This window comes from Tamandua tetradactyla, chromosome 16, assembly GCF_023851605.1.
Source record: "Tamandua tetradactyla isolate mTamTet1 chromosome 16, mTamTet1.pri, whole genome shotgun sequence".
In the NCBI taxonomy this organism is placed as follows: domain Eukaryota; kingdom Metazoa; phylum Chordata; class Mammalia; order Pilosa; family Myrmecophagidae; genus Tamandua; species Tamandua tetradactyla.
In genome coordinates this window covers 67,874,850-67,901,203 of record NC_135342.1, presented here as the reverse complement: position 1 = coordinate 67,901,203, position 26,354 = coordinate 67,874,850, and the positions used below count along the sequence as shown (strand labels likewise).

The following is a 26,354-nucleotide window of genomic DNA, read 5'->3' as shown; positions in this document are numbered from 1 at the left end:
GTTCTGCCTTATTTGTCATGCCTGATTAATTCAGAGGCCATTATTTGCAGGTGCAACTTTTGCATGTTGGTTTGATTGATACTTTCACTTCTTTATCAAGGATAATTTTCCTGGGAAATTAACAACCCTGTGCACCTGCAACTGCTCACTCATTCAGATGGCAGTCCAGCTGTGGATTGATATCATCATCCCCAGATTGTTCAAAGATTAAAAATCAGAATTACATAAGGTCATGAGTTTGGCAATATGTTTCTTTAGAAAAATTTCTCTTTCCTCTCAAGGGGCTCCAAGTGAAGAAAAATAACACTGACGAATGATAAAATAACTCACCTGAGGCAGAACCTCATAGCACCCTGGGAGGTCATGATTATTGACAAGCTTGATTGTTTTCTTATATGGGTACTTCAGGAAGCAGTGCCCAAAGTCCACCTCTGTACTAAACATGCGGAGGGTAGGTACAACACACCTGCTTGGAGGAGACCATTAAATAATTCAAAAGGATAGAGAGCTTGTTAACGTAGAGAATTCAAAGTCCCAAGTTAAACACATATGTCATTGTCATATAGTTTTTCTCTAATAACTACATTAATCATTTCCAAATTTTCTCCCATCATCCCTCTCCCTTCGACCCCAATCACCACATTTTAATCAAGAAAGGTCTAGAAGTAGGATCTGTAAACTATTTTCTTCTGTGGGTAATGACTAACATTTCCATTGTTTTTCATGTTTGGCCATCCTTTGGCAAGGGGACCCTATGGTGCAAGTTCCTTGGGGCATCAGATCTATTCCCATGTCACCAGCATGAGGTCCTAAGTAGCTGTGACACTTTGGATTGCTCAGAACATTCCCCAAGAACTAGCAGCCCCTCACACCATCTAAATAACAGTAATAATCCTAATTCCTATGCAGAACAGCTGACTTGGATGAGCAGTCTCAGGCAGCTGCTCACCCCAGAACTGGCATTGTGACATGTTTTCAATATGGAAGGGGGTGTGGTGGGAGGAGATGGAGGACGGGTAGGGTGTAGGGAGCGGAGGAAAAACTGAAGCCCTGTATTTGCAGTTGATTTATTATTAGGTATTTGGTGTTTTATTTCATGTCTGTGACTCTTGATGTCTGAGCTGCCCCACGACATTTTGTGATATAGTGCAATGGTTAAGAGCACTGGCTTTAGAATCAGACAAGCCAGGTTCAGATATTGACCTTGTCAAGTACAATCTCTTTGGCCTTGGGCAAGTTACTTTCCTTCTCTGAATCCCACTTTCCTCACAGATAAAATGAAGCTAATAACACATTCCTTTAAGGGTTGTTGTGGGAAATAAAGGAGATAATATAAACAAAGGGAGAGGCACAATACCATGTACATGCTAGGTAGAAGGTGGCTAACCCATGGTAGAGGGCATGGCAAGTAGTCACTGCTGACTCTCTGGGGGTAGTTTCCGAGGGTGCAAATTCTTAAAGCAACTCTTCCATTGAGAGTTAGTGAGCAGTTCCTACAGATCACACTAAATAAAAGCAATGACATGAAAGAGTCTCTCTTTAACTGCAAAGCTTGTGTTTAGCATGGGATGAAGTGTCCATTTTCTAGCTAAAATGGAAGTTGTCAGTTGGCCCAATGACTTTGTTAAACCAACTCCTTTATAGCCTGAAGTACTGTGGCTGAGAGGGTTTATCTTTGACCTGGGTCACAGAGTATATTTTTGTAGGAAACTCATAGATCTTAGGACTTTTTTTTTAATTCAGGATTTCCTATTGCTACCTGCTGGGAAAAGGATCAGGAAAATATCTAAATAAGCCCACGTAGAAAAGAAATGTGAGACTAGAGAAAAAGGCAAACTTGGGTATCGAGAGGATCAGGTGAAAGATTTTTTCAGGTTTTTAAATAAAAAATAATTAGCTAGATTTTTGGAAGTAATATATCCAGAAGAGGGAAGGCAATTGGTCCATAGAGGGAAACCTAATTAAAGTTCTTCAGACAACAACCAAGCTCAAACCACATGACATGGTACCTTCTTTAAGGTACATTTTCCTAACAGTCATGAGAGAGTTAAATTTTAGGGTTGACATATTATCATTATTGGAGTTTCACTAAGTTATTTTCTTCATTTCCTGTAGACACAATTTCCATCCATGCATTTTAAAGTCCAATCTGGACCCTGTTTGCTTTGGGAAGAGTGTGGCCCTATGATTTTTTTTTTTTTTAGGATAAAATTATCATCAGTATATAACACCCCACTACCCCATCATCATTATGAGAAAGACTGATTTGGTCAAGCAGAGACAGTCAATAAATAGCAGAGCCAGGACATTAGAACTGACTCCAAAGCATATTGGGACCTCTATGTATATTTAAAAAGAGGAATTAGCGATGACTTTGAGGAGTTTATATTGTTAGATATGAAGCTCATTTTGGGAGCCAACTCATGGCCTGCAATTCAAACCTTAGTAACAGCGTCCAGGAGCAAGGATGTCCTGCTAAATGGATATCCCACTACTGGAATTGAGAGCACCACTCTTACTGCTGCAAAATTCTGGAGTACTATGTTTAATGATAAAAATAAAAACCAGCAAAAAAATAAAAATAAAAATAAAAACCAATAACCGTTCACCTCCTCCTGCTAAAGTCTTTTCTGCTTTATACTTTGAAAGGCAGACCCATCAAAAAGCACTATTATTCTTAACACTTTGCAAAACACACATCATTGCCCTTATCTACACCAAAGGTGCTTTAGAAACATTTGCTGTTTTAAAGCTTAATCATCTGAATATCAGATTCAATTTCTGTTCTCAGGAATGCAGAATAAATCCAATGTGGAACGTTTGGCAGGTACGAAGCCTTCTGGAGAGGCAGCACATTACCAGAGGCTCAGGGGAGATGCCCAAAGAGAGAGAGCAGGTGAGTCTGATACCTTGCTGTAATTAAAAGCGCCAGCACTTCTTCTCCAATGCCCTCCACATCTACTACTAGGCCCAGCTCATATTTCTGCACAGTGTTGGAGCATAAGGTCACCTGGAGAGAAAAAGGTGAAAAGTTGCTCTTCTAAAAATGCGGCTCTCTCTTGCATGCAGGGGAGAAAAGAGAAAAGGGAAGAACTCACTGATCAGTGTGACTTCTCAGTGCTTTATTGGACGTACGATATTTTACATTTTTAGGTGAACAAGTTACATTTTGGGATCAGGACATGCTGAGTTTCCTCAAAGGCCAGGTTAGAAACCAAATGGTTCTTAGTATAAAAGGTTTGCTCGTTTCAGAAGAGGTGTATCAAAGAGGCCTTAGGTGCACATGAGAGGAAAAGGTGACCGTGGAGTCTGAGCAATATTAACAAACTCAATTATTGCACTGAAATGGTTTCCTACATCTCCAGGCTGTATGAATTATGAAAATTCAATATGCTGATAGAACAAAACAGCTAAAGTTCTCTTATAGCAAAACAAATGAACAAAACCATACCACTTTCAGAAACTGGATAAGAAACCAATTGATAGCCTTTGCTTTACCTCAAATCTTGCCTCCCTGCAAATATTCATTATTAGAGTAGAAAATAGGAAGCTCCCTGGTAAGGTTTCACTCTAAGTAATATCTGGCCAAAATATGTTACCCTATATTTTTATTTGCTGTTGTGAAACTTTACAGTTAGTTTTTGAAAGCCTTGTTAAAATTTTTAATTGTTTTAATATGATTTGTGCTGGAAGAGATGCTTGTAATTCTAGAAAACAGTTTCTGGCATGTTTTAAGGCTTCTCTCTCTATAAATTATGTATCAGATACTAATTAAAATTTTTTCAGGTTGCAATGGGAATCACTGGATGCAAATTTGTGTCCATATAGACCTACTTTAAAGTGCAGATCAGGAGGGAAAAGAGAAAAAAGTTTTGTAAATATAAAGGAAAAATAAAGTGAAGGCGGAGTAATTGATTTGGAAAGAAAACCTGTCAGATTTGCAGAGAAGCAGCTGTTCTGCAGAGATTCTTAATGTGACTATAATCCCTTGTTTTTATTTCTGGGCTCTGGCTAGAAGGCAGAAGACACAACCCTGGTCGAAGGTGTGTGAGATGCTATGTTTTTGTACTCCTTTCTACAAATCTTTCTATGCTATCTGAGAGAGGCAAAAAATAAAAATAAAAATAAAGAGAGAGAGAGAGAGAAAGATAGGTAGCATGTAGGCTGAACATTAACTAATAAACAAATCCACCATAGCAGCAGCATTTGTCAATAAAAAAGCCACAGTTAGTAATTCTAAATTATAACAATATATGATATCAAACCTCACTGGACCTGTGGTGAAGACCACGGAATTATCGAGAATTCCCAAAAGAGATTTAGGATGAGTAGATTCTTGGTGAGATATTATGACGTATTTAAAACAAATTTTGGGGAGAAACCAATAAGCTGAGCTTAAATGTTCAATGAAAATGACTAAAAAGAAAATCACTAACCTTACCTATGAATTCTTATCTGTTTTCTTTCCCAGAAAATATTAAATTGTTTCAGTTGAGTAGCCACCAATATTGCTAGACCTAACAGGAGCGGCAAAAATAAGCGAAGGAAGGCAGGTAATGCCTTTCGCAGTTAACCACGAAATAATTCTGCTGGTGGCACCATGAGGCCATAACCAAAGCACCACACTGCTCTGATATGAGACAAAGCTTAGAAGGGCAAATAAATAGCTTCCTCACTGTTATTACTGCAGTACTAAATTCAAGCACAATTAGCAACATCACATCCACATTTGCCATGACATTCAGATTCACATAAAAAATTTGATTAAGCTGGATATCTTCTCAGTAATCTAAATCTGGGTATTTTTATTGGTATAAAGGTTTCGAGTCTGAAGGAAAAGAAAAACCTAATTATCAATGAGCTCTTAAATTCTTTTTATATTAGTGCTGATTGGTGTACTATCTATATAGAACAGTGATTTCACTAGAAATACCTAGAATTCACTGATCTGGTGAAGGCAATGCATTTAGGCGGATATAAATTCACTGGAGCAGGGTGAATTCCTTTGCCTAATATATTTGTATTTGGTTTCTTTTGGGGTAGTAGTTTATTTCTTTGTAGGCTCACATTTCCCTCTCATTGACATTGACACAATAGAGCAAAATTCTAGATGTGACCGAAATAGCTATTTGAGAGTTCAACTGCTTGGCCGTGTGTGCTGGAAAGCTGTGAGCTTTACCTTAATAGCAGCAAATCCCTGGGAGCGAATGGTGCCACAGCTGGGTGTGATGGTGAATTCTTTTGGTTTCATTGTCGTTATTACTTCTTCCTTACAAGATGGTCTTTGATCGTCTGAATATCGCTCACTACTTGAAATGCTTTTACTCCCAAGACCATCCCCAGGAACACGCAGTTTGAAGGTCATGGGGACCAAGGAAGTATTATTGAGAGAACATATCAAGGTATGAGGAAACCCTGGAGAATAAGATTTGAGTGAGAAATAAAAGCCCCACAGCATCCTCCCTTGACCTTACCATCTCTTCTATGAACTGCCATATCTCTTGAATGGTTTATGCAGTTCATTACTACTTCCTTAAATATTGTTTTTGATCACACAATCAATAAATACATTTTAATTCATTCATCATTTATTCACTCAATGAAAATTTATTATGCATTTACTATGTAGCATGTTAAACAATACATATAAAAAAAACCCCTTTGATTATGACCTAGGCTCCTCTCAAGAGGCAGACTCTATTATCAGCTTGCTGAGTAGCCCTGCAGGAGTACATTTTATATTTATATTTTGAATTAAAATACGGATTTTTTAAATTAAAAAAAAATGGAATCATGCTTGCTCTTTTTATTTTCCAAGGTGTGAAAGGAGAAGCCTGCATGGAGACATGACTGAGGATCATGATCTCAGGGTCAATGACATAAAATTGAATAATAGCCTCTTTCCCAACAGCTACTTTACGGTCTGCTTTGATCCAGCCAGAGACTAACACACAAGGCTAGACTCTTAGCTCCCTTAGATAAAGCTGTCTTTGTGTGTGTGTTGTATCTAGCTCTCCTACATTGAGTTCAGTGAGACATTTGTTTCTGAAGAGATATGGATCTTACAGTGTAAACCATTTGGTCAAAAGTGTCACAATCGACAGTCTGGGAAATGTGAAGTATTAGAATAGTACTGTTGATATTAAATTGCCCAAACTCTCTAAAGCTCTAAGAATTCCTTGGTGAAGGTTTTGCCTTTAGTTCTAATATCCATCAGATCAGGTTAATCCCCTCTGAAACTCAAAGACCATTCACCTTCTAAAATAATAACCAGAAGTAAGTCTTATGAATATTGCATCATGAATCTGAATCAACTTTGCTTCAGGCAGACATAACTAAATATTATCAAGAACCAACTTACCTACAAGTGCAGAAAAAGCCTTCTCTAAAAACCCACCTCAGAACTCTCCCCTCTTAACCTGAAGAATGGGTACTCTGGAAAATGCACCAAAGAAAGCCTTCTTTAGAGCCATCTAACAACTGACTCTGAAGTTAAATTATGAGGTGTTGACCTTTGAGCAAAAAGAAGCCCAAAGAAACTGAATTATTGACTGAAGACAGGTGGGAAACCACTCCCACTGGAAATCTTAGATGGAGGTTTTCTAAAAAACATTCAGAAGCAGATGATCTCCAAAAATAGATAGCTGCTCCAAGCTCTGTGGAACAAGTAGGCTCTATGTGAAATAGACAGCTTCTGCCTAAAACTTTTAGAAGAGGATTTTTGTTGGATGCCTGAAACTACTGATTCTCATGCTTTCCTTTGCATGCTTTCATTTTTAAAATCATTTTGGCCATGCTATCCCCCTATTTAATACCTTAAAGTTATAACAATTCTGATGTCCTCTATCTCACTTACTGTCTATGATAACTTGCTTGGTTCTAGGCTTTGTTCATGCCAGCTATGATTTCTTCTGCTAAGCTTTCTAAGATCTTTATGTGAGGATTCCAACTAAACCTTGTCTCTGACTCCCAAATCAAGGCACTTCTCCTTGAGTAAAATATTGCTCATACCAGGGCAATGGAGGACAAATCTGGCAAGGATTAAAAAAAAATTTTTTTTTATTGTTAAATATAACATATATACAAAGAAAAGAAAAAAACGAATGGTTTTCAAAGTACACTTCAATAAGTAGATACTGAACAGATTTCAGAGTTTGTTATGTTACCATTCCACTATTCAGATTTTTCCTTCTAGCTGCTCCAGAACACTGGAGGCTAGAAGAATTTTTTTCTTTTTTTTGTGAAAAATAACATATATACTAAATAGCATTTTTTTTTGGTGGTGTTTGTTTATCCCATCATCTCTGCCCTTGAGCTTTTAGACTCCAGACAAGTCATTAAATTTAATAATGACTTATCTTTCTAAATTGCGAAATGGTCAAGTCCAATGAAAACCTGGAACCTCCAGAACTCCTTATTCTCACATTCAACACATTCTTGCGCCTCCTAGAACAGAGTGGGTTTGCAGATACTTACACTGCCCCTTTTGGTCTATCACCTGGCATAACAATTGTTGCTTTTTAAAATTGTCCATTTTATTCTTTGACCTATCCACGGATACATAAAAGCCTCAGTGTTCCTTCAGGGACAATCACTTACTAATTCTATAATGTGACTATCTCAGGCTACTTACAGTTACAGTCAACCTAATTGTTGTGTACACCATCCACCATCCAAAGCTACTCTCAAAATATTTCTAAATGGATAACCAGTTGTCTCAATGCCATTTATGAAGTAGACCACCCTGTCTCTACTGCTTTGAAACTCAACATTTAACATATAAATTCTCATATAGTCATGGATTTATTTTAACTTCCTATTCTGTTCCATTAATCTATTTGCCTATGCTTTTAAAGTACATTTTGCTAATCAGTAGGAAATATCCATTCTCACTGGTATTTGTTTCAAAAATATAGTCTCTTTTTGTGAAGTTTCTTTTCACAATTAATTCAAGAGTTATTTTCTTTCTGTAACACTTACACATTTATTGTTAGGTTTACTCCTAGTTATTTTACAGCTTTATATTTTTTAATGAGATTTTTCTCTATTACATTTTCTAATTATCCACTGCTAGTGTACAAAAATCTATTGATATTTATTTGACAATATTTCATCTAATACTTTTTAAAAATTTTATTAGTTCTAATGGCTTGTCAGTTAATTCTCATGGTTTTTTTTAGGTCAAAAACAATATAATATGTACATAATAATTGTTTGTGTTTTTCTTTTCAGCTATATATCTTATTTCTTTTTCTTATCACAACACCCACACCTGTTTTTTTTTTATTTTTTTATTTTAATTATGGCTATCCTGTGGTTGTAAAGTGGTACCTCATTCTTTGGTACAACTGTGAAGTGGTTTTGATTTTTATTTCTATAATTATTAATGGTGAACAGTATCTTTTTATGTGCTTTGTTAGGTATTTGTTTATCTTCTTTGGAGAAATGTCTATTCATATTCTTTGCTTATTTTTTAAGTGGATCTTTTTGTTGTTAGTTTCAAGAGTTCTTTATATATTCTGGATATTAGACCCTTAGCAGATATATGATTCGCAATTTGATCTGACTATGTTGGTTGTCTCTTCAATCTCCTGATAGTACCCTTGATACACAAGAGTTTTAAATTTTGACTAAGTTCATTTATCTCTTTTTTGTTGCTTGTGTTTTTAAATCATATTTAAGAAACCATTGCTAATCCCAGGTCATGAAGATGTGTTCCTATGTTTTCCTCTAAATGTTTTAAAGTTTTAGGTCTTAAATTTAGTTTTGTAATCCATTTTGAGTTAGTTTTTGTATATGGTGTGAGGAAGGGACCGACTTCATTCCTTTACATGTAGTTATCCAGTTTTCCCAGCACCATTTGTTGAAGAGACAATTTCGCCCATTGAATGGTCTTAATACTCTTTAAAAAAAAAACAACTGATCATAGATATATGGGTTTACTTCTGAACTCTTTGAATATATTCCATTGATCTATATGTCTATCCTTATGTCAATACTACACAATCTTTACTACTGTAGCTTTGTAGTGAATTTTGAAATTGGGAAGCATGATTCCTCCAACTTTTTTCTTGTTTTTCAAGATTTCTTTGGCTATTTAGGGTCCACACATTCCATATGAATTTTAGAATCAACTCATCCATTTCTGCCAAAATACCATTGGGATTTTGATAAGGACTGCATTGACTCTATAGAACATATTGGAGAATACTACCATTTTAAGAATATTAAATCTTCCAACCTATGAACCTGGGATGTTTTCTCATTTATTTAAGATCTTTAAAGTCTTTCAGCAATGCTTTGTAGTTTTCAGTGTATGTCTTATGCTTCTTAAGTATTTTATTCTTTTTTATGCTATTGCAAATAGAATTATTTTCTTAAGTTCATTTGAAATGGTTAATTGCTAATGTATAAGGTATGACTGATTTTTATGAGATTATCTTGCATCTATCTACAACACTGCCAAATTCATTTACTAGCTCTAACACTTTTTGCATGTGGATTCCTCAGGATTTTATATATATAAGATCATGCCATCTATAAAGAATGATAGCTTTACTTCTTCCTTAACAATTTGGATGTCTTTAAATATTTTTCTGGCCTAATTTCTCTGGTTAGAACTTCCAATACAATGTTGAATTAAAGTAGTGAAAGCAGGTATCTTTGTCTTGTTCCTAATCTTAGGAGGAAAGCTTTTACTCTTTCACCATATTAGCTGTGGGTTTTTCATATTTTCCTTTATCATACTTAGATGTTCCCTTCTATTCCTAGTTTGTTGTGTGTTTTTGTCAAGAAAGGGTTTCGGATTTTGTCAATATAGTTTCAGCATCAATTGAGGTGTCATGTGGATTTTTCCCTTCATTCTACAGGTATGCTGCAGAAATATTGTGGGTTCAGTTCTAGGCCACTGCAATAAAGTGAATATCCCAATAAAGTGAATCACATGAATGGTTTGGCTCCCCAGTGCATATAAAAGTTATGTTTACACTATATTGTGGTCTATTAAGTGTGCAAAGCATTATGTCTGAAAAAAGAATGTACAAATCTTAATTTAAAAATACTTTATTGCTAAAAATGCTAACCATCAACTGGCATCTTTTTGCAGGGGGAGGGCCTTGCCTCAATGTTGATGGCTTCTGACTGGTCAAGATGGTGGCTGTGACAATTTCTTAAAATAAGACAATGAACTTTGCCATGTCTCGTGACTCTTCCCTTTCATAGAAGATTTCTCTTTAGCATGTGTTTGATAACATTTTACACACAGTAGAAATTTCTTTCAAAAATGGAGTTAACTGTCTCAACCCTGCTGGTGATTTTTTATTCTTTATTAGAGAAGTTGTGGGTTTAAAGAACAATCATGCCTAAAATACATGATTCTAATATACCACCCACCACCAACATCTTGCATTGAATAGAAACATTGCAACAACTGATGATAGCATATTTTTATAATTGTACTATTAATTAAGGCTTATGGTTTAACTTAGGGTTCACTTTTTGTGTAATGTAGTTCACATCTAGTAGTGGGATTGCTGGGTCATGCGGCAATTCTATACTTAGCTTCAGAGGAAGCACCAAACTATCTTCCACAGAAGGTGTACCACTGTATACCAGCAGTGAATGATTGTTACTATTTTTTCACATCCTCTCCAATATATGTAGTTTTTTAAAAAATAGTAGCTGTGCTAGTTTTAATCTGTGGTGTACCCCAGAAAAGCCATGTCCTTCAATTCTCATTCAATATTGATGGGAGGGAGCTTTTTGATTATCCATGGAAATGTGACCCACCCAACTGTGGGTGGGAAGTTTTCATTAGCTGGATTCTATGGAGGTTGTCTCCACCCATTCAAGGTGGGATTGTTTACTGGAGCCCTTTAAGAGGGAACCATTTTGGAAAAAGCTTAAAAGTCACAAGAGCCCACGCAGCCAGAGACCTTTGGAGATGAAGAAGGAAAACACTCCCAGGGGGAGCTTCATGAAACAAGAAGCCTGGAGAGAAAGCTAGCAGATGTGCCATGTTCGCCATATGCCTTTCCAGTTAAGACAGAAACCTTGAACGTCATCAGCCTTCATGAACCAAGGTATCTTTCCCTGGATGCCTTAGATTGGATATTTCTATAGCCTTGCTTTAATTTGGACATTTTCACAGCCTTAGAACTGTAAACTTGCAACTTAATAAATCCCCCCTTTTTTAAAGCTTCTGTTTCTGGTATATTGCATTCTAGCAGCTTGCAAACTAGAACAGTAGCCATTCTAGTAGGTGTGAAATGATATCTCATTGTGGTTTTGATTTGCATTTCCCTAATAACTAATGATGTTGAACATTTTTTCATGTGCTTTTTAGTTATTTGTATTCCTCTTTGGAAAAGTACCTATTCAAGTCTTTGCCCATTTTTAATTGGGTTGTCTTCTTATTGTTGAGTTGTAGAATTTCTTCCATTTTGACAGGGTCCCATTTATCTATTTCTTCTTTTGTTGCTCATGCTTTGGGTATAAAAGGTATAAAGTCTAATAAATCATTGCTTAACACAAGATTCAGAAGATGCTTCCCTACATCTTCTTCTAGGAGTTTTATGGTCCTGACATTTATATTTAGATCTTTGAAACATTTTGAGTTCATTTTTGTATAAATTGTGAGATAGAGGCCCTCTTTCATCCTTTTGGATATGGATATTCAGTACTCCCAGCATCATTTATTGATGAGACTATTCTGTCACAATTGAATAATTTGGCAGCTTTGTCAAAATCAATTGATCATAGATGTGAAGGTCTATTTCTGAACACTCAATTTGATTCATTTGGTAAATACATCTCTTTATATCTGTATCATGCTGATTTTTTGTTTTTGTAACAAACATCACTTTTAATAATTAGTCATCAAAGGACATGTACCATGCTGTTTTGACAACTGTAGTCTTCTAATATGCTTTAAAGTAAGGAAGTGTGAGTCTCTCAACGTCGTTCTTGTTTTTCAAGATATTTTTGGCTATTTGGGGCCCCTTACCCTTCCAAATAAATTTGATAATTGGATTTTCCATTTCTGCAAAGTAGGCTGTAGGAATTTTGATTGGAATTTTGAACCTATAAATCAATTTGTATAGACATGACATGTTAATGATATTTCATCTTCCAAACCATGAATACAAAACATCCTTCCATTTATTTAGGTTTTCTTTGATTTCTTTTAGCAATGTTTTGTTGTTTTCTTTGAACAGGTACTTTACATTGATGGTTAAATATATTCCTAGATATCTGATTCTTTTAGCTGCTATTGTAAATGGAATTTTTTTCTTGATCTCAGATTGCCCACATACAGAAACATTACTGATTTTTCATGTTGCTCTTGTATCCTGCCACTTTGCTGAACCCATTTATTTGCTCTAGTCATTTTGTGGTAGATTTTTCAGGACCTTCTATATATATAGGGTCAGGTTATCTACAAATTGTGAAAGTTTTACTTCTTCTTTTCTAATTTGGATATGTTTTAGTTCTTTTTCTTCCACAATTGCTTTAGCCAGGACTTCCAGCACAATGCTGAATATCAGTGGTGATATTATGCATCCTTGTCTTTGTTCCAGATCTTAGAAGGGAAAGCTCTCAGTCTTTCACCATTGAGCACAATGTTAGCTGTATTTAAAAAAAATTTTTTCATATATACCCTTTACCATGTTGAAGTTTTCTTCCAAATAGAAGGACATTTTTGAAGTGTTTTATCAAGAAAAGATGCTGAATTTTGTCAAATGCTTTTTCTGTGTCAATCGAGATGATTGTGTGATTTTTTCCCCTTTCATTGGTTAATGTGGTGTTTTCCATTAAGCGATTTTCTTGTGTTGAACCACACTTGCATACCTGGGATAAAACCCACTCAATCATGGTGTATAATTCTTTTACTGTGCAGTTTGATTCAGTTCTCTAGTATTTTCTTGAGGATATTTGCATTTAATATTCTGCCTGCACTAGTATTAACGCAACATCCCCAGAGTAACTTTTGGAACACTGAGGTCTGCTTAAGGTAATAAAGATGATAAATGAAACAATAAAAGCACATGGCTTTTGTATATGTCTGTTAAGTCCAGTACATATATCACTAGAGAAATTGGCCTGTAATTTTCTTTTCTTGTAGCATCTTTATCTGGCTTTGGTATGAGTGTGATGTTGGCCTTGTAGAATGAATTAGTAAGTGTTCCCTCCTCTTCAATTTTTTGGAAGAGTCTAAACAGGATTGGTATTAATTCTTGGAATGATTGGTAGAATTCACCTGTGAAGCCATCTGGGCCTGGGTTTTTCTTTGTTGGGAAGTTTTTGATGACAGATTCAATTTCTTTATTTGTAATTAGTCTGTTGAGGTCTTCTGATTCTTCTAGAGTAAGTGCAGATTGTTTATGTATTTCTAGGAAATTGTCCATTTCATTTAAACTGTCTAATTTGTTGGCATACAGTTGTTTATAGTATCCTCTTATGATCCTTTTTGTTTCTGTGGGGTCAGTAGTAATGGTCCCCCTCATTTCTGATTTTATTTGCATCTTCTCTCTTTTTTTCTTTGTCAATCTAGCTAAGGGTTTGTCACTTTCATTGGTTTTCTCAAGAACCAACTTTTGGTTTTGTTAATTGTCTCTTGTTTTTTATTATCAATCTCACCTATTTTCATTCTAATCTTTATTTTTTTTCCTTCTGTTTGCTTGGGGGATTAGTTCACTGTTCTTTCTCTAATTTCTCCAAGTGTGAATATAGGCCATTGATTTTAGGTTTCTCTTCTTTTTAAATGTAGAATTGTAGGGCTATAACTTTCCCTCTTAGCACTGCTTTCACTGCATCCCATAAATTTCAATATGTTGTGCTCTCTTTTTCATTAATCTTGAGATATTTCTTGATTTCACTGGCAATTACCTCTTTGTCCCACTGATTATTTAAGACTGTGTTGTTTAACCTCCATATATTTGTGAATGTTCCAGTTCTCTGTCTGTTACTGATTTCCAACTTCATTCCATTATGGTCAGGGAAGATGCTTTATATAATTTCATATTTCTAAATTTACTGAGACTTGTTTTGTGACTCAGTATGTGATCTATCCTGAAGAATGATCTATGAGCACTTGAGAAGAATGCATATCCTACTGTTTTGGGGTGCAGTGTTCTGTTGTGTTTTCATTTTATACATTTTAAAGTATTTTCTAATTCCCCTTGTAATTTCTTCTCTGACCCATTGATTATTTAAGAGTGTGTTGTTAAACTTCCAAATATTTGTGTATTTTCCAGTTTTCACTATTATTGATATCCACTTTCATTTCACTGTGGTCAGAGAACATCCTTTGAATGATCTCAGACTTTTCATTTTATTGAGCCTTATTTTGGGGCCTAACATGTGGTCTATGCTGGAGAATGTGCCAGGGAGACATAAGAATAATGCATATTTTGCTGTGGTTAGGTGGTTTAATTAGTTTATAGTGTTGTTCAATACCTCTAATTCCATATTGAATTTCTGTCTGATTGTTCTATTCATTATTGAAAGTGGGTACAGAAATCTCCATCAATTATTGATGAACTGTCTATTTCTGCTTTTATTCTATCATTTTTGCATTATGTATTTTGGGACTCTGTTGTTAGTTGTGTACATGTTCATAATTGTTATATCATCTTGAGGAACTTACCCTTTTATTAATATACAATACACTTCTTTACCTCTTATGATAATATTTTGCTTAAAACCTATTTTTTTCTGAGACTAGTATAGCCAGCCTAACCCTCTTTTGGTTACTATTTGCATGAAATATATTTTTCTATTCTTTTGTTTTCAACCTCTTTGTGTCTTTGGACCTAAACTAAGTCCAGTAGAGCGTGTATAGATTGATTACAGTTTTCTTTCCATTCTGCCAATTTCTGCCTTTTAATTGGACAGTTTAATTCATTTACATCTAAAGTGATTCTCGATAAGCACCTACCCAGGCCTATTAAACTCTGCCTTAGCTTTCACTTTCTGTTTTCCCTGAGTGTAAAGTCCAACCAGTAGTGAAAATTTATGGACTTGTCTTGCCTTGAGCATGCACATGACCCTCTTAGTTCTCCATTATATGAAGTAGCTTTTCAAAGCCCCTATTCTCCAAAAAAAAAACTCACTATTTTTCTCCCAAAGGAGATGAGTATAGTCAAAAGCAAAATAACTGAAAATCAGTGGAGGAAGCACAGAGCAAACTGAACAGGATAATGGAATATGGATTTAGACTAGTGTTTCTCAACGTTTTGATCTTCATTGAACCACTAAAGAGAAAGGTAAATTAATTTTAAATAAAATCAAATTATGTAATTAAATTTATTTAAATTGAATTTTCCCTAATGAGAGAAATTAAATACTAAAGAATAAGATTTTGTTGGTGTTCTAGTTTGCTAGCTGCTGGAATGCAACATACCAGAAACAGAATGGCTTTTAACTTTTTAAATGAGTTAATTTAATGAGTTGCTAGTCAACAGTTCTAAGGCCAAGAAAATGTCCCCATCAAAACAAGTCTATAGAAATGTCCAATCAAAGCCATCCAGGGAAAGATAACCTTGGTTCAAGAAGGCTAATGAAGTTCAAGGTTTCTCTCTCAAGTGAGAAGGCACATGGCAAATGCAGTCACAATTTCTCTCTTGACTGGAAGGGCACATGGTGAGCAAGGCATCATCTGCTAGCTTTCTCTCCTGGCTTCCTGTTTCATGAAGCTCCCTGGGAGGCATTTTCCTTCTTCATCTCCAAAGGTGGTTGGCTAGTAGTCTCTCTGCTTCTTGTGGCTATGTCGTTCTTCTTTGGCTTTCTCTGTATCTTTTATTCTCCAAAATGTTTCCTCTTTTATAGGACTTCAGAAACTAATCAAGACCCACTGAATGGCTGGAGACATATCATCACCTAATCCAGTTTAACAACCATTCTCGATTACATCACATCTCCAGGGAGATGATCTGATTACAGTTTCAAACATACAGTACTGAATACGGATTGGAAGAAGTGGCTGCCTTTACAAAATGGGATTAGGATTAAAACATGGCTTTTCTAGGGTCCCTACATCATTTCAAACCAGCACAGTTGGGTAGAGTTGAGCTTTGGAGAGCTGCAAGTCATTGTGATATCTAAGTTTTTTTTTTTTCACCCCAAAGAACCAATTTTTGTCCCTTTGGCAATGTTATCCTCACTGAGAATAAACAATTTAGATATATCTCAATTGAAATACTAACTCTGCCACTACTATATGACCCTGTCACTTAAGCAAGTTATTTAAATTCACCAGGCCCAGTTCTCCCATCTCTAAAATTGGGATTTTAAATAGTGTGTACTACTTTGGATTGCTAAAAGGTTTAAATGTAGCAGTGAATATTCTCTATTTAGCACTAAGTGGAACACAAAGATATATTCCATAAATCGTAGCTTCTGTTTCTACTGTTATTATTTTTATTATTGGGGAGATTTTATCCAAGGAAATGGCTTAGGGAAGTAATTGAACCAGAAGACAATGCAAAAAAAAAAAAAAAAATACACAGTAACCTTCAATTTGGTGTGACAGAGCACCTACCTGAATAGAGCTATCATTGAGTTCACTTTAAACCTGGAGCATCTCTGTGAAAAAGATGCTATGTAGGCAGACTGGCAAATCAGAACCTGCATATCAATAGAGTGCTCAGAATTTTCCCAAACATTAGAATGAAGCAGAAATCTCTCTGCTATTTCACTAATGAAAGAGTAGGAGAGAGCCATGGCCTGACAGCTAATAGTGCACAGAACATGGTTACAACTTTCACATGTAAACTAAGAAATGTTACTGAAATGCCACTATAACAGAGGAAGGAAAGAACAATTCTGGACCCTCTTAGCAATTACCCATAAAAAAGGCAAGAGAGGCTCTTTGAAAATCTCCTTTCTCCCATCTAGAGAGAAAAGTAATTTCCACCCAATTTCTAATTTAACATGGAAAAATACTTACCAAAGGAAACATCGCCAAAGTGCAGAGCTGGTACATTAAAATGGAAGGTAGGTCCAATGACACAGCCTCTGGAAGTAGGAATACAAGTTTGGGGAGTGGAAAGAGAATCTAGTGAATTCAGGGTAATAATCAGGAACTGGGGAGAGGGTAAATACTGATATACATAATTTGGCATTAAATCAATGATAGAATTTGTATGTAAAAAAACTATAAGATGATTTATCATAGTAGCTTTTTACAATTCTTTTTCAGGATTCAAACCACTGGGTTTGGTAAAAGATGATGCAGTTAACTTACCCCTTTATTCTTACAATGACATGGATGGAGGGACAGCAGTCACTTTCCCAAACTAATGGTGCAAAGTGATGTTACTTTGGATGAGACATATTTCATAAAAGCTTATTAACTCAAATCAGAAAAAAAAATTATAGGACTAACAGCTAAGACTATCTTAAAATAAGTAATAGAGAGATTTCACAACTTCTAGCTGATGTCAGACATGATAGACTGAATAATTTCCAGATGTCCACATCCTATCTCTGGGACCTGTGAATATATTAGGTTACATAGCAAAGAGGAATTAAAAATGGAATTAAAGTTGCTAATCATCTGACTTTAAAAGAGTAAGATATCCTGGATTATCCAGTGGGTCCAATGTAATCACAAGAACCATTATATGTAGAAGAGGGAGGCGGAAGAGGAGGCCCGAGTAATGTGATATGAGAAGGACTCAACCTGCTATTGCTGACTTTGAAGATGGAGGAAGGGCATTATAAACCAAGGAATGCAGGCAGCCTCCAGAAGCTGGAAAAGGCAAAGAACAAGTCCCTAGAGACTCCAGAAAGGAACACAACCCGACTGACACCTTGATTTTAGACCAGTAAGACCCATGTTGGATTTCTGATCTATAGACCTGTAAGATACTAAATTGGTATGTTTTAAAGTAGTTTTTAAACTACTAAATTTGTGTTAATTTGTTACTTGGCAATAGAAAATGAATTAATCTCATTTACTTTTGGTAAATGGTAGTAGTAATTACTTTGGAGTAGTAATCTTTTTTCTCCACTATGCATGTCTCATAAAATCTCAAGACAAGATGTGAGAACTGAAGTAAGCCCTCATCTGGGTATCAAACCTTTTGAAAGTTATAGACACACAGATAATAGAAAACACAGTAAGCACTAATCACCTAATTCACCTAATCACCTAATTCACCAAGCTCCACGTGTAGCTGATATAGGTGTGTCACACCACGCTGAAAGCGCTGGTGCCTTCTCATACTTATGGCTGCTATAGATCTGACCATAATGTGATAAGAAGCTGTTGCAAGCCAGGGAGGAGAGATCACAGCAAAAACTCTCAAGGCAGCAAGTTTTGATTCTAAAAGTATCTTTCACAACCATCTATTCTATTTCATGCTAATGACCCAAAGTGGTTTCAAAAGGAGTGGCTGTTACTCAGCAAGGATTAGGATCCAGTTGAGAGTAAAGTCACGCAATTCTACAGGTGAGATACTTGATTTATTAAAAGAATCTTTTTGGGCCCAAAATAACAAATAGATGAAAAGTTTCTGCAATGCACAAAAGGCTAAAGTAAGAAAGAAGCTCACAAAATTGCACAAAGCAGTCATTTGATCAGTGCAGAAGTTGAAAGAACCAGAGAGCAATCACATTTGTTCAAAGGTATACTTAACTGTGGGACTTGTAACATGTGGGCTTAGATGTGGTTAGATGAATTCTACCAGGGAATGTGAGTATTAGGACAGTCTCTGCCAAGCTTGTGACAGATATTTACACAGTGGTCAATTAAAAATATAATTTTAAAGACTGAATTAGAATGACAATTATTCTGATAAGTAAAGTGAAACAAGTTGACTACAAAAATGTACCTATGCTGTGATCAAAACTTTAAAAAATGATGAAGGGAACAAAACGGCTCATGGTTAATTAAAAAAAATCTTATTAATTTTACACTACTGCTTATACAATCACTTAAAAGAGATTGTCATGTAACTGGAGGAGTAAATCATGATATTTATTCTGATATTTCAAGGCATACAAGCCAAAATTATGGGGTATTGCCTGGCACTAAAGTAATAACTAAAAGTAATAACTACAACATCAACTTTATAGAGATTTCTCAGGCCAGAAGGCCAAAGAAAGTGTTTATGACACAGTCACAAATGAAATTGGTGCTAACGTGTGGGGCCAGAAAAAGATGACATACATATATTTTCATCCTTTGTGGTTACATGTTTATCTTTACACTGATATTTACTAGGTTTTCAAAATTTTTAACTGTGATTTGAGGCGCTAGAATCTCTTTGGGCAGGTGAAATACTGAACTTTAAAGGAAGTTTAGACAGGAATATTTCTCTTAGGAATTCGTAGTGAGTTTGGGCATAAAGCTTCATAAACATTCTTTCCACAGTAAGGTTTACCTTCTCCGTGAAAGAAACCAGGAGTAAAAATCCAAAATAAGAAAGTAGCATAAGGAGTTGGGCAAATGGGAACATCCAGAGAACAGAATGAAAGATTTGACAACTGCAGTATTAATTAGACCGTGTTCCGTTGTTGAGCAGCATCCGGGGAGGTTTCCTATCCTATTATTCAGAGTGGAAAACCTAAGTTTACCTTAACTTATTTTGGCACTGTTAATGTCATGAACAAATCTGATGATTTTAGAAGGGATCAGAGATTTAAAAACTTACCAAGGTATTGACTGTTTGAACTAATCCAGTTTTATGATAAATGAAAAATTATGAAAAGTAAATTCACTCAAATTTGACCTGGTGGATTTGAAGAAATTAATATCCCAAACAAGAGAAAGCTTCAAGGTTTCTAGAGTTTCAATAAAGTGTTACATTTAGGAAAGAAAATACGGAATTTTAAAAGCCTGAATGTCACCCTGTCTCATTTGGTCTGATTGGGAAGAACTATCTCCTTCCCAAAGAGGAGCACAAAAAGGCAGTGATTTAGCTCTGTCCTTTTCCTATCCAGAAATTCTTTCTGAGAACCTGTGGCAGGGATGCATCTTCTACTATTCCTTCTACTATTCCTTTACGCCCAAAGAGTTAGAGCTACTGGCATATTAACACTAGTAGCAGATCAAAACTATCTTGAAGGCAAAACCATGTCTTCTATGTCTGAGTTTTCTCCATAATCCCAGCTAGAGCCTGGCTTACTGTTAATGTTCAGTTTGTTGAATTTAATTCTGTACAACACAAAAAGACTTAAATGGGGGGTCTAGTATTTGGTTTACTCCTTTTTAATAACAACAATCTAGTTTTCAGGTTTTTACTCAATAGGTAGGTGTTCTCTACCTTCGGCATACAAAAACTAGACCAGGTGTGACTCTTAATGCCTTTGGCTGCTTCTGTAAGTTTGACTGACATCCTTTTATTGTAAAGAATTGCTATTTTAGAGACTCTGATGAGAACTAAGGCAATGAGGCAATGCTTTGGAGAATTGCAAAAATATTTTGAATGGCTACAGACTCAATGAAATAAGCAAATAATTTCCAAAGATCTTTACTTTGGTTCTGTAATTTTCTTTTCTTGTGGTATATCTATCTAGCTTTGGGATTAGGGTGATACTGGCCTCATAGAATGAATTAGGAAGTACTCGCTCTTCAATTTTTGAAAGATTTTGAGAAGGCATGGTGTTAATTCCTTTGAATGTTTGGTAAAATTTACGAGTGCAGGAATCTGGTCCTGAATTTTTCTTTATTGGGAAGTTTTTGATTACTGATTCTACAAAGATTATTATTTTGAAAGGTTATTCATTCATTTATTGATCTAGGCCCTAGGTATACAATGAATAAGATAATCCTTATCCTTAAGGAGATCACAATCTAATGGAGGATGCGTAATTCATTGGAATTTATATCTGTTTTTAAAACCTAGTCTCATTTCTGTGGTTATGTTTCATACGTAAACAGAGAGAAAGGATTATTATAACTAATTGAACCCAAATGCTTTAATTTTGCAACTAAGGATTTTAAGACCTAGAATTTAAATGATGGTCCCAAAGTAACATGCACATAGTTAACGAAAAAACCATGTATATAGCCTCCCAATTTAGTGATCTTTCCACTGTAACATGTTGTTAACTCTACTCCATCCTCTTTTGTTTTTACTTTTTTATTGAAAGATAATTGATATACTATAAAATACATGCCTTTAAGTGTGAAATTCAGCAGTTTTTAGTATATTCACACATATTGTGCAACCATCACCACTAATTTCATAAAACTTTCATCATCACCAAAAGAAACCATGTACTCATTAGTTTTCTTTTTCTTTGTTACTCTAGCTAAAGGTTTGTCAATTTTGTTTATCTTTTCAAAGAATCAATTTTTGGTTTCATTGACTTGCTCCATTATGTCTCTATTCTCTATTTTATTTATTTCTGCTGTAATCTTTATTTTTTCTCATTATACTTTCTTTGGATTTATCTTGTTCTTCTTTTTTCAGTTTCTTAAGGTGGAAGATTAGGCTATTTAAGACTTCTCTTTTAACACAGGCATTTACAGCTATGCATTTCCTTTATAGTACTGCTTTCACTGCATCCTGTAAATTTTGACACATTGTGTTTTCATTTTTCTTCATCTCAAAGTATTTTCTAGTGATTTCTTCTTTGATCCATTGCTTATTTAGGATTATGTTGCTTAATATCCACATATTTGTTAATTTCCCAAATTTCCTTCTGTTATTGATTTCTAATTTCATTCCATTGTGGTTGAAGGAAATACTTTGCATGATTTCAGTCTTTTCAGATTTACTGAGGCTTGTTTTGTGGCCTAACATATGGCCTATTCTGGAGAATGTTTCCATGTACATTTGAGAAGAATATGTATTTTGCTGCTGTTGGATGCAGTGTTTTTACAATGCTTGTTAGTTGGTTTAAAGTCTTTTCCAAGTCATCTATTTCCTTGTTGATCTTCTGTCTAGTTATTCTATCCCAGTTATATTGAAACTGGGATATTGAAATCTACAGCTATTATTGTTGAATTCTTTATATTTCCCTTTTATTCAGTCAGTTTTTGCCTCATGTATTTTGCTATTAGGTGCATATATGTTTATAATTCTTATATATTCTTAATGAATTAAGAATATATCATTTTTATCATTATAAAATATCCTTATTTGTCTCTGGTAACAAGTTTTGTTTTAAAGTCTATTTTTTCTTGTATTAATATAAACCACTATAGCACTCTTTTGCATGGTATATATTTTTCCATCCTTTTACTTTCAACCTATTTTTGTCTCTAAACCTAAAATTTATCTCTTGTAGACAGTTTATAGTTGAATCATGTCCTTTTAAAATCCATTCTGTCAATATCTGCCTTTCAATTTGAATGCTTGATCCACTCACTTTTTTTTTTTCCAACACAACCTTTTGCTTTAGGTTGGTCTACTTCCTTCATTTGGGGAAGAGTAATCTGAAGCTAAATCATTCACATTATGAGAATACTGATCCATGGAAAGTGGTTGAGTGGTTGATCTATTTACTTTACTTTTCTTTTTTCTTTATGATTTATTTTTAGTGCATGCTCCGGGGATTGAACCCAGGTCTCCTGCATGGAAGGTGAGCATTCTACCACTGAACCACCAGTGCACCCTGATCCATTTACTTTTTTTTTTCTTTTGCATGGTCAGATATCAGGAATCGAACCTGGGTCTTTGGCATGGTAGGCGAGAAATCTGCCACTGAGCCACCATCACACCACCCTCATTTACTTTTTTTTTGCATGGGTAGGCACCAGGAATCAAACCTGGGTCTCCGGCATGGCATGCAAGAACTCTGCCAGCTGAGCCACCATGCACTGCCCCCCATTTACTTTTAATGTAATCACTGATGAGATAAGATTTATGTTTGTCATTCCATGTTTTCAATATGTCATGTCTTTTTAAAAACCCTTTATTATTCCATTAATGCCTTCTTTCCTGTTAGATATTTTCTAGTAACCATTTTAATTCCTTATTTTACTATTTTTCTCAGTAATTTTACTAGTGGTTGCTCTGGGATTTTAATGAGCATCTTAACTTATAACAGTATATTTTGGAAGAACACTCTCCTGGTTTGAAATGATGTATGTACCCCTGAAAAGCCATGTTTTAATAAAAATCCCATCTCTTAAAGGCAAAATAATCCCTATCAATACTGTATGTAATTAGATCATCTCCCTGGAGATGTAATCAAATCAAGAGTGGTTGTTAAACTGGATTAGGGGAGATGTGTCTCCACCCATTTGGGTGGGTCTTGATTGGTTAACTGGAGTCCTATAAAAGAGGAAATGTTCTGGTGAATGAGAGATTCAGAGAGAGCAGAGCAGAAACAACATAGCCACAAGAAGCAGAGTCCATCAGCTAGTGACCTTTGGAGATGAAGAAGGAAAATGCCTCCTGGGGAGCTTCATGAAACAGGAAGTCAGGAGAAGAGGTTAGCAGATGATGTTGTGTTCACCATGTGCCTTTCCAGATGAGAGAGAAATTCTGACTGTGTTTGCCATGTGTCCTTCCACTTGAGAGAGAAACCCTGAACTTCACTGGCATTCTTGAACCAAGTATCTTTCCCTGGATGCCTTAGATTAGACATTTTTCTTGGCCTTAGAACTGTAAACTAGCAACTTATTATATTTCCCTTTATAAAAGTCATTCCATTTTTGGTATATTGCATTCCAACAGCTAGCAAACTAAAACAAACACCAACTTAATTTGAATAGTGTGTAAAAACCACTCCTGTAGCTTCATTCCTATTTCTTTCCTCTATGACGTTGTCATACAAATTACATATTTGCACATTGCATAACCATTTACATAGATTTATAATTACTGCTTTACACAGTTATCTTTTAAATCATATAGGAGAAATAAAGTTACAAAAAGAAAATGCATATATACCGTCTTTTATATTTACCTATGTAGCTACCTTAAACTGCTCTTTATTTCTTTGAGTTATTCTCTAGCATCCTTTCACTTTAGTCTGAAGGACTTTTTTTCAGAATTTCTTACAGGGCAAGTTTGCTAGTCACTAATTCTCTCAGATTTTATTTATCTGAGAACATCTTAACTTCTTCATTTTTGAAAGATAGTTTTGCTGAATATACAATTCTTGGTTAACAGTTTTTTTGTTTAAGCATTTTGAATATTACAACCAATGTCTTGCGGTCTCCATGGTTTCTGATGAGAAATTGGCATTAACCTTGTTAATGATCCTTGTATGTGATGAGTCACTTTTCTCTTGCTGCTTTCAAGAGTCACTTTCATTGATTTTTGATAGTTTGATTATGATATGTTTATGTGTGGATCTCTTTGAGTTTACCCTACTTGGAGATCCTTAAGTTTCTTAACTGTGTAGATTAGTGTTTTCATCAAATGTGGGAAGTTTCTGGTTATTACTTCTTCAAATATTCTTTCTTCCCCTTTTTCTCTTTCATCTCCATCTCAGACTCGTATTATATGTATGTTGGTATGCTTGATGGTATCCCACAGGTGCCCAAATCTCTGATCATTTTTACTCAAAATTGTTCTTTCTGGTTCTCAGACTGGATGGATAATCTCAACTGACATATCTTCAAGTTTGCTGCTTTCTTTTCCTGCCTGCTTACATCTGTTGATGACCCTCTCTACTGAATTTTAAAAATTTATTATTGGATTTATCACCACCACAATTTCCGTTTGTTTTATTTATTTATTTTTAAAATAATTTCTATCTCTTTATTGACATTCTCTATTTGGTGAAATATTTTTCCCATACTTTCCTTTAGTTCTTTAGACATGGTTTCCTTTAGTTCTTTGAACATATTTAAAATGGGCTTTACATTTGTTTATTTAGGCCAACCTCTAGGTTTCCTCAGTGTCACTTTTCACAAATGTCCTGGGTGAGCTCCAAATCAAATCCAATAAAGACAGCCTTTTGAGTGGGGTCATCCAGAGAACCACCAACCACAGGTCAAACAATGATATTCTCTGGGAATGGGACTTTGAAGAAACTCCAATGCTAGTTTTCCCTCTCTAGGGACTTTCAGGTTGCTGGTTTTCACTGTGACTACTAGCTGCATTTTTCAAGGCTATACAGAGCTGGGGACAGAAGGATGGGAATAGAGTAAATAAAATTCTACAACACTCATTGTTCTCACAAGACTCAGCTATTTATCTTGAATAAATAATCCCCAGATTGCTGTAAGACTTTGTTTAATTTTCAGTCTTCTGAAAAACTTGATTTTGACATATTTTGCCAATGTTCTCTTTGCTTTTTTGAAGGAGAGGATTTTCAGAAGTGCTTACTCTGTCATTTCACTGGTGTCACAAGTCACTGCACCAAATATACAAACTTGCATGTAAAAGGTGCTTGATAACATTTATTAAATTTTAAATGTTTATTCCTAAATAGAGTAGCAATGTGTTTGTATTGATAGTGAGATGTATTATTAATTATTAGAGTGAATTCTAGATGAGGAATGACCAGATAATATTGAGATGGCCTTTCTTATTTAGCTTGAGCAATAGTTAGCCTGTCTTGACCAGCAATTTATCTTATGATTTGCCAACTTGGACAGTAAATTTGTGGTCTTTCAATATCCTGAACATTCTTACCTACAGATAGGGCTATTATTCTCTTTATTTTAAATGTTTATAAGAGCCTTGTAGGAAGGCTTTATGTTACCCGGGCTTGTATGGAGATTTTTCTATGATACTATGATGCTTGGAGAGGGCACTCATAATTCTGAGAAATACCTTGTGGTGCCAAGAATTCAGAATCTTTGATTCAAATGGGGGCTTTCAAGACTTGATGTACTAGAGCTTATTATTAAGGGTCCTCAAGGAATGAGATGATCTCTTAATGGAAGACAAAGGCACATTTGTAGGCTTGCTCTTTTGACTTCTCCAGATAATTGTTTCTACTGCTTGTCAAAGGAAGTGAGTTGTTACGAAGTTGAGAGGTGGGTCAAACGCCTACCTCACATTCTGCACATATCTGAAGGATGTTCATCATGGGTTAGGATAAGTAGAGTATATCTTCTTGAAGAGCCAATGTTATTCACATATTTGGATTTTTTTCTATTATAACAAGCCCAGATGTATTATGGAATAGAATGCAAATGTCTTGTGAATGTTTAAAATAAATTTGAGACCTAAGATTATACAGGCTGCCTTGGCCATATCACAGAACCCTTTGAAATACATGCATTCACTCTCCTTAGCAGTTAGAGATACGTGGGTGCAAAAATTTGAGAAGAAATGTCATTCACCTTTGAGCTAATTTCGAGATTCTGAAATTCTTATAGATATCATGAGTTCAACAGTATTTCTGTGAATACTTCAAGTCAGATGTACCTGCCCCTTATCTATGTTACCCCAGACCACTATGAGACCTCAGCTTTAGATGAAGAAAAGTTCTAC

The 26,354-nt window shown here is 35.3% G+C and overlaps 1 protein-coding gene across 10 annotated transcripts in view; it reads right to left on the bottom strand.

Annotated features, from left to right (window-relative positions):
• The window catches only part of HYDIN (HYDIN axonemal central pair apparatus protein), a 511,177-nt gene that overhangs the window by 249,013 nt on the left and 235,810 nt on the right, over positions 1-26,354 (bottom strand). For 8 of the 10 annotated variants that reach the window (XM_077132967.1, XM_077132969.1, XM_077132970.1 and 5 more), the window contains 4 exons: positions 16,949-17,016; positions 5,180-5,415; positions 2,910-3,010; positions 331-469 (listed from right to left, as the gene is read on the bottom strand). In XM_077132967.1, coding sequence (XP_076989082.1) covers positions 331-469; positions 2,910-3,010; positions 5,180-5,415; positions 16,949-17,016 — 544 coding nt within the window. The remainder of the gene's footprint in view (positions 1-330; positions 470-2,909; positions 3,011-5,179; positions 5,416-16,948; positions 17,017-26,354) is intronic. The other 2 variants (XM_077132962.1, XM_077132964.1) reach the window with 1 other exon arrangement.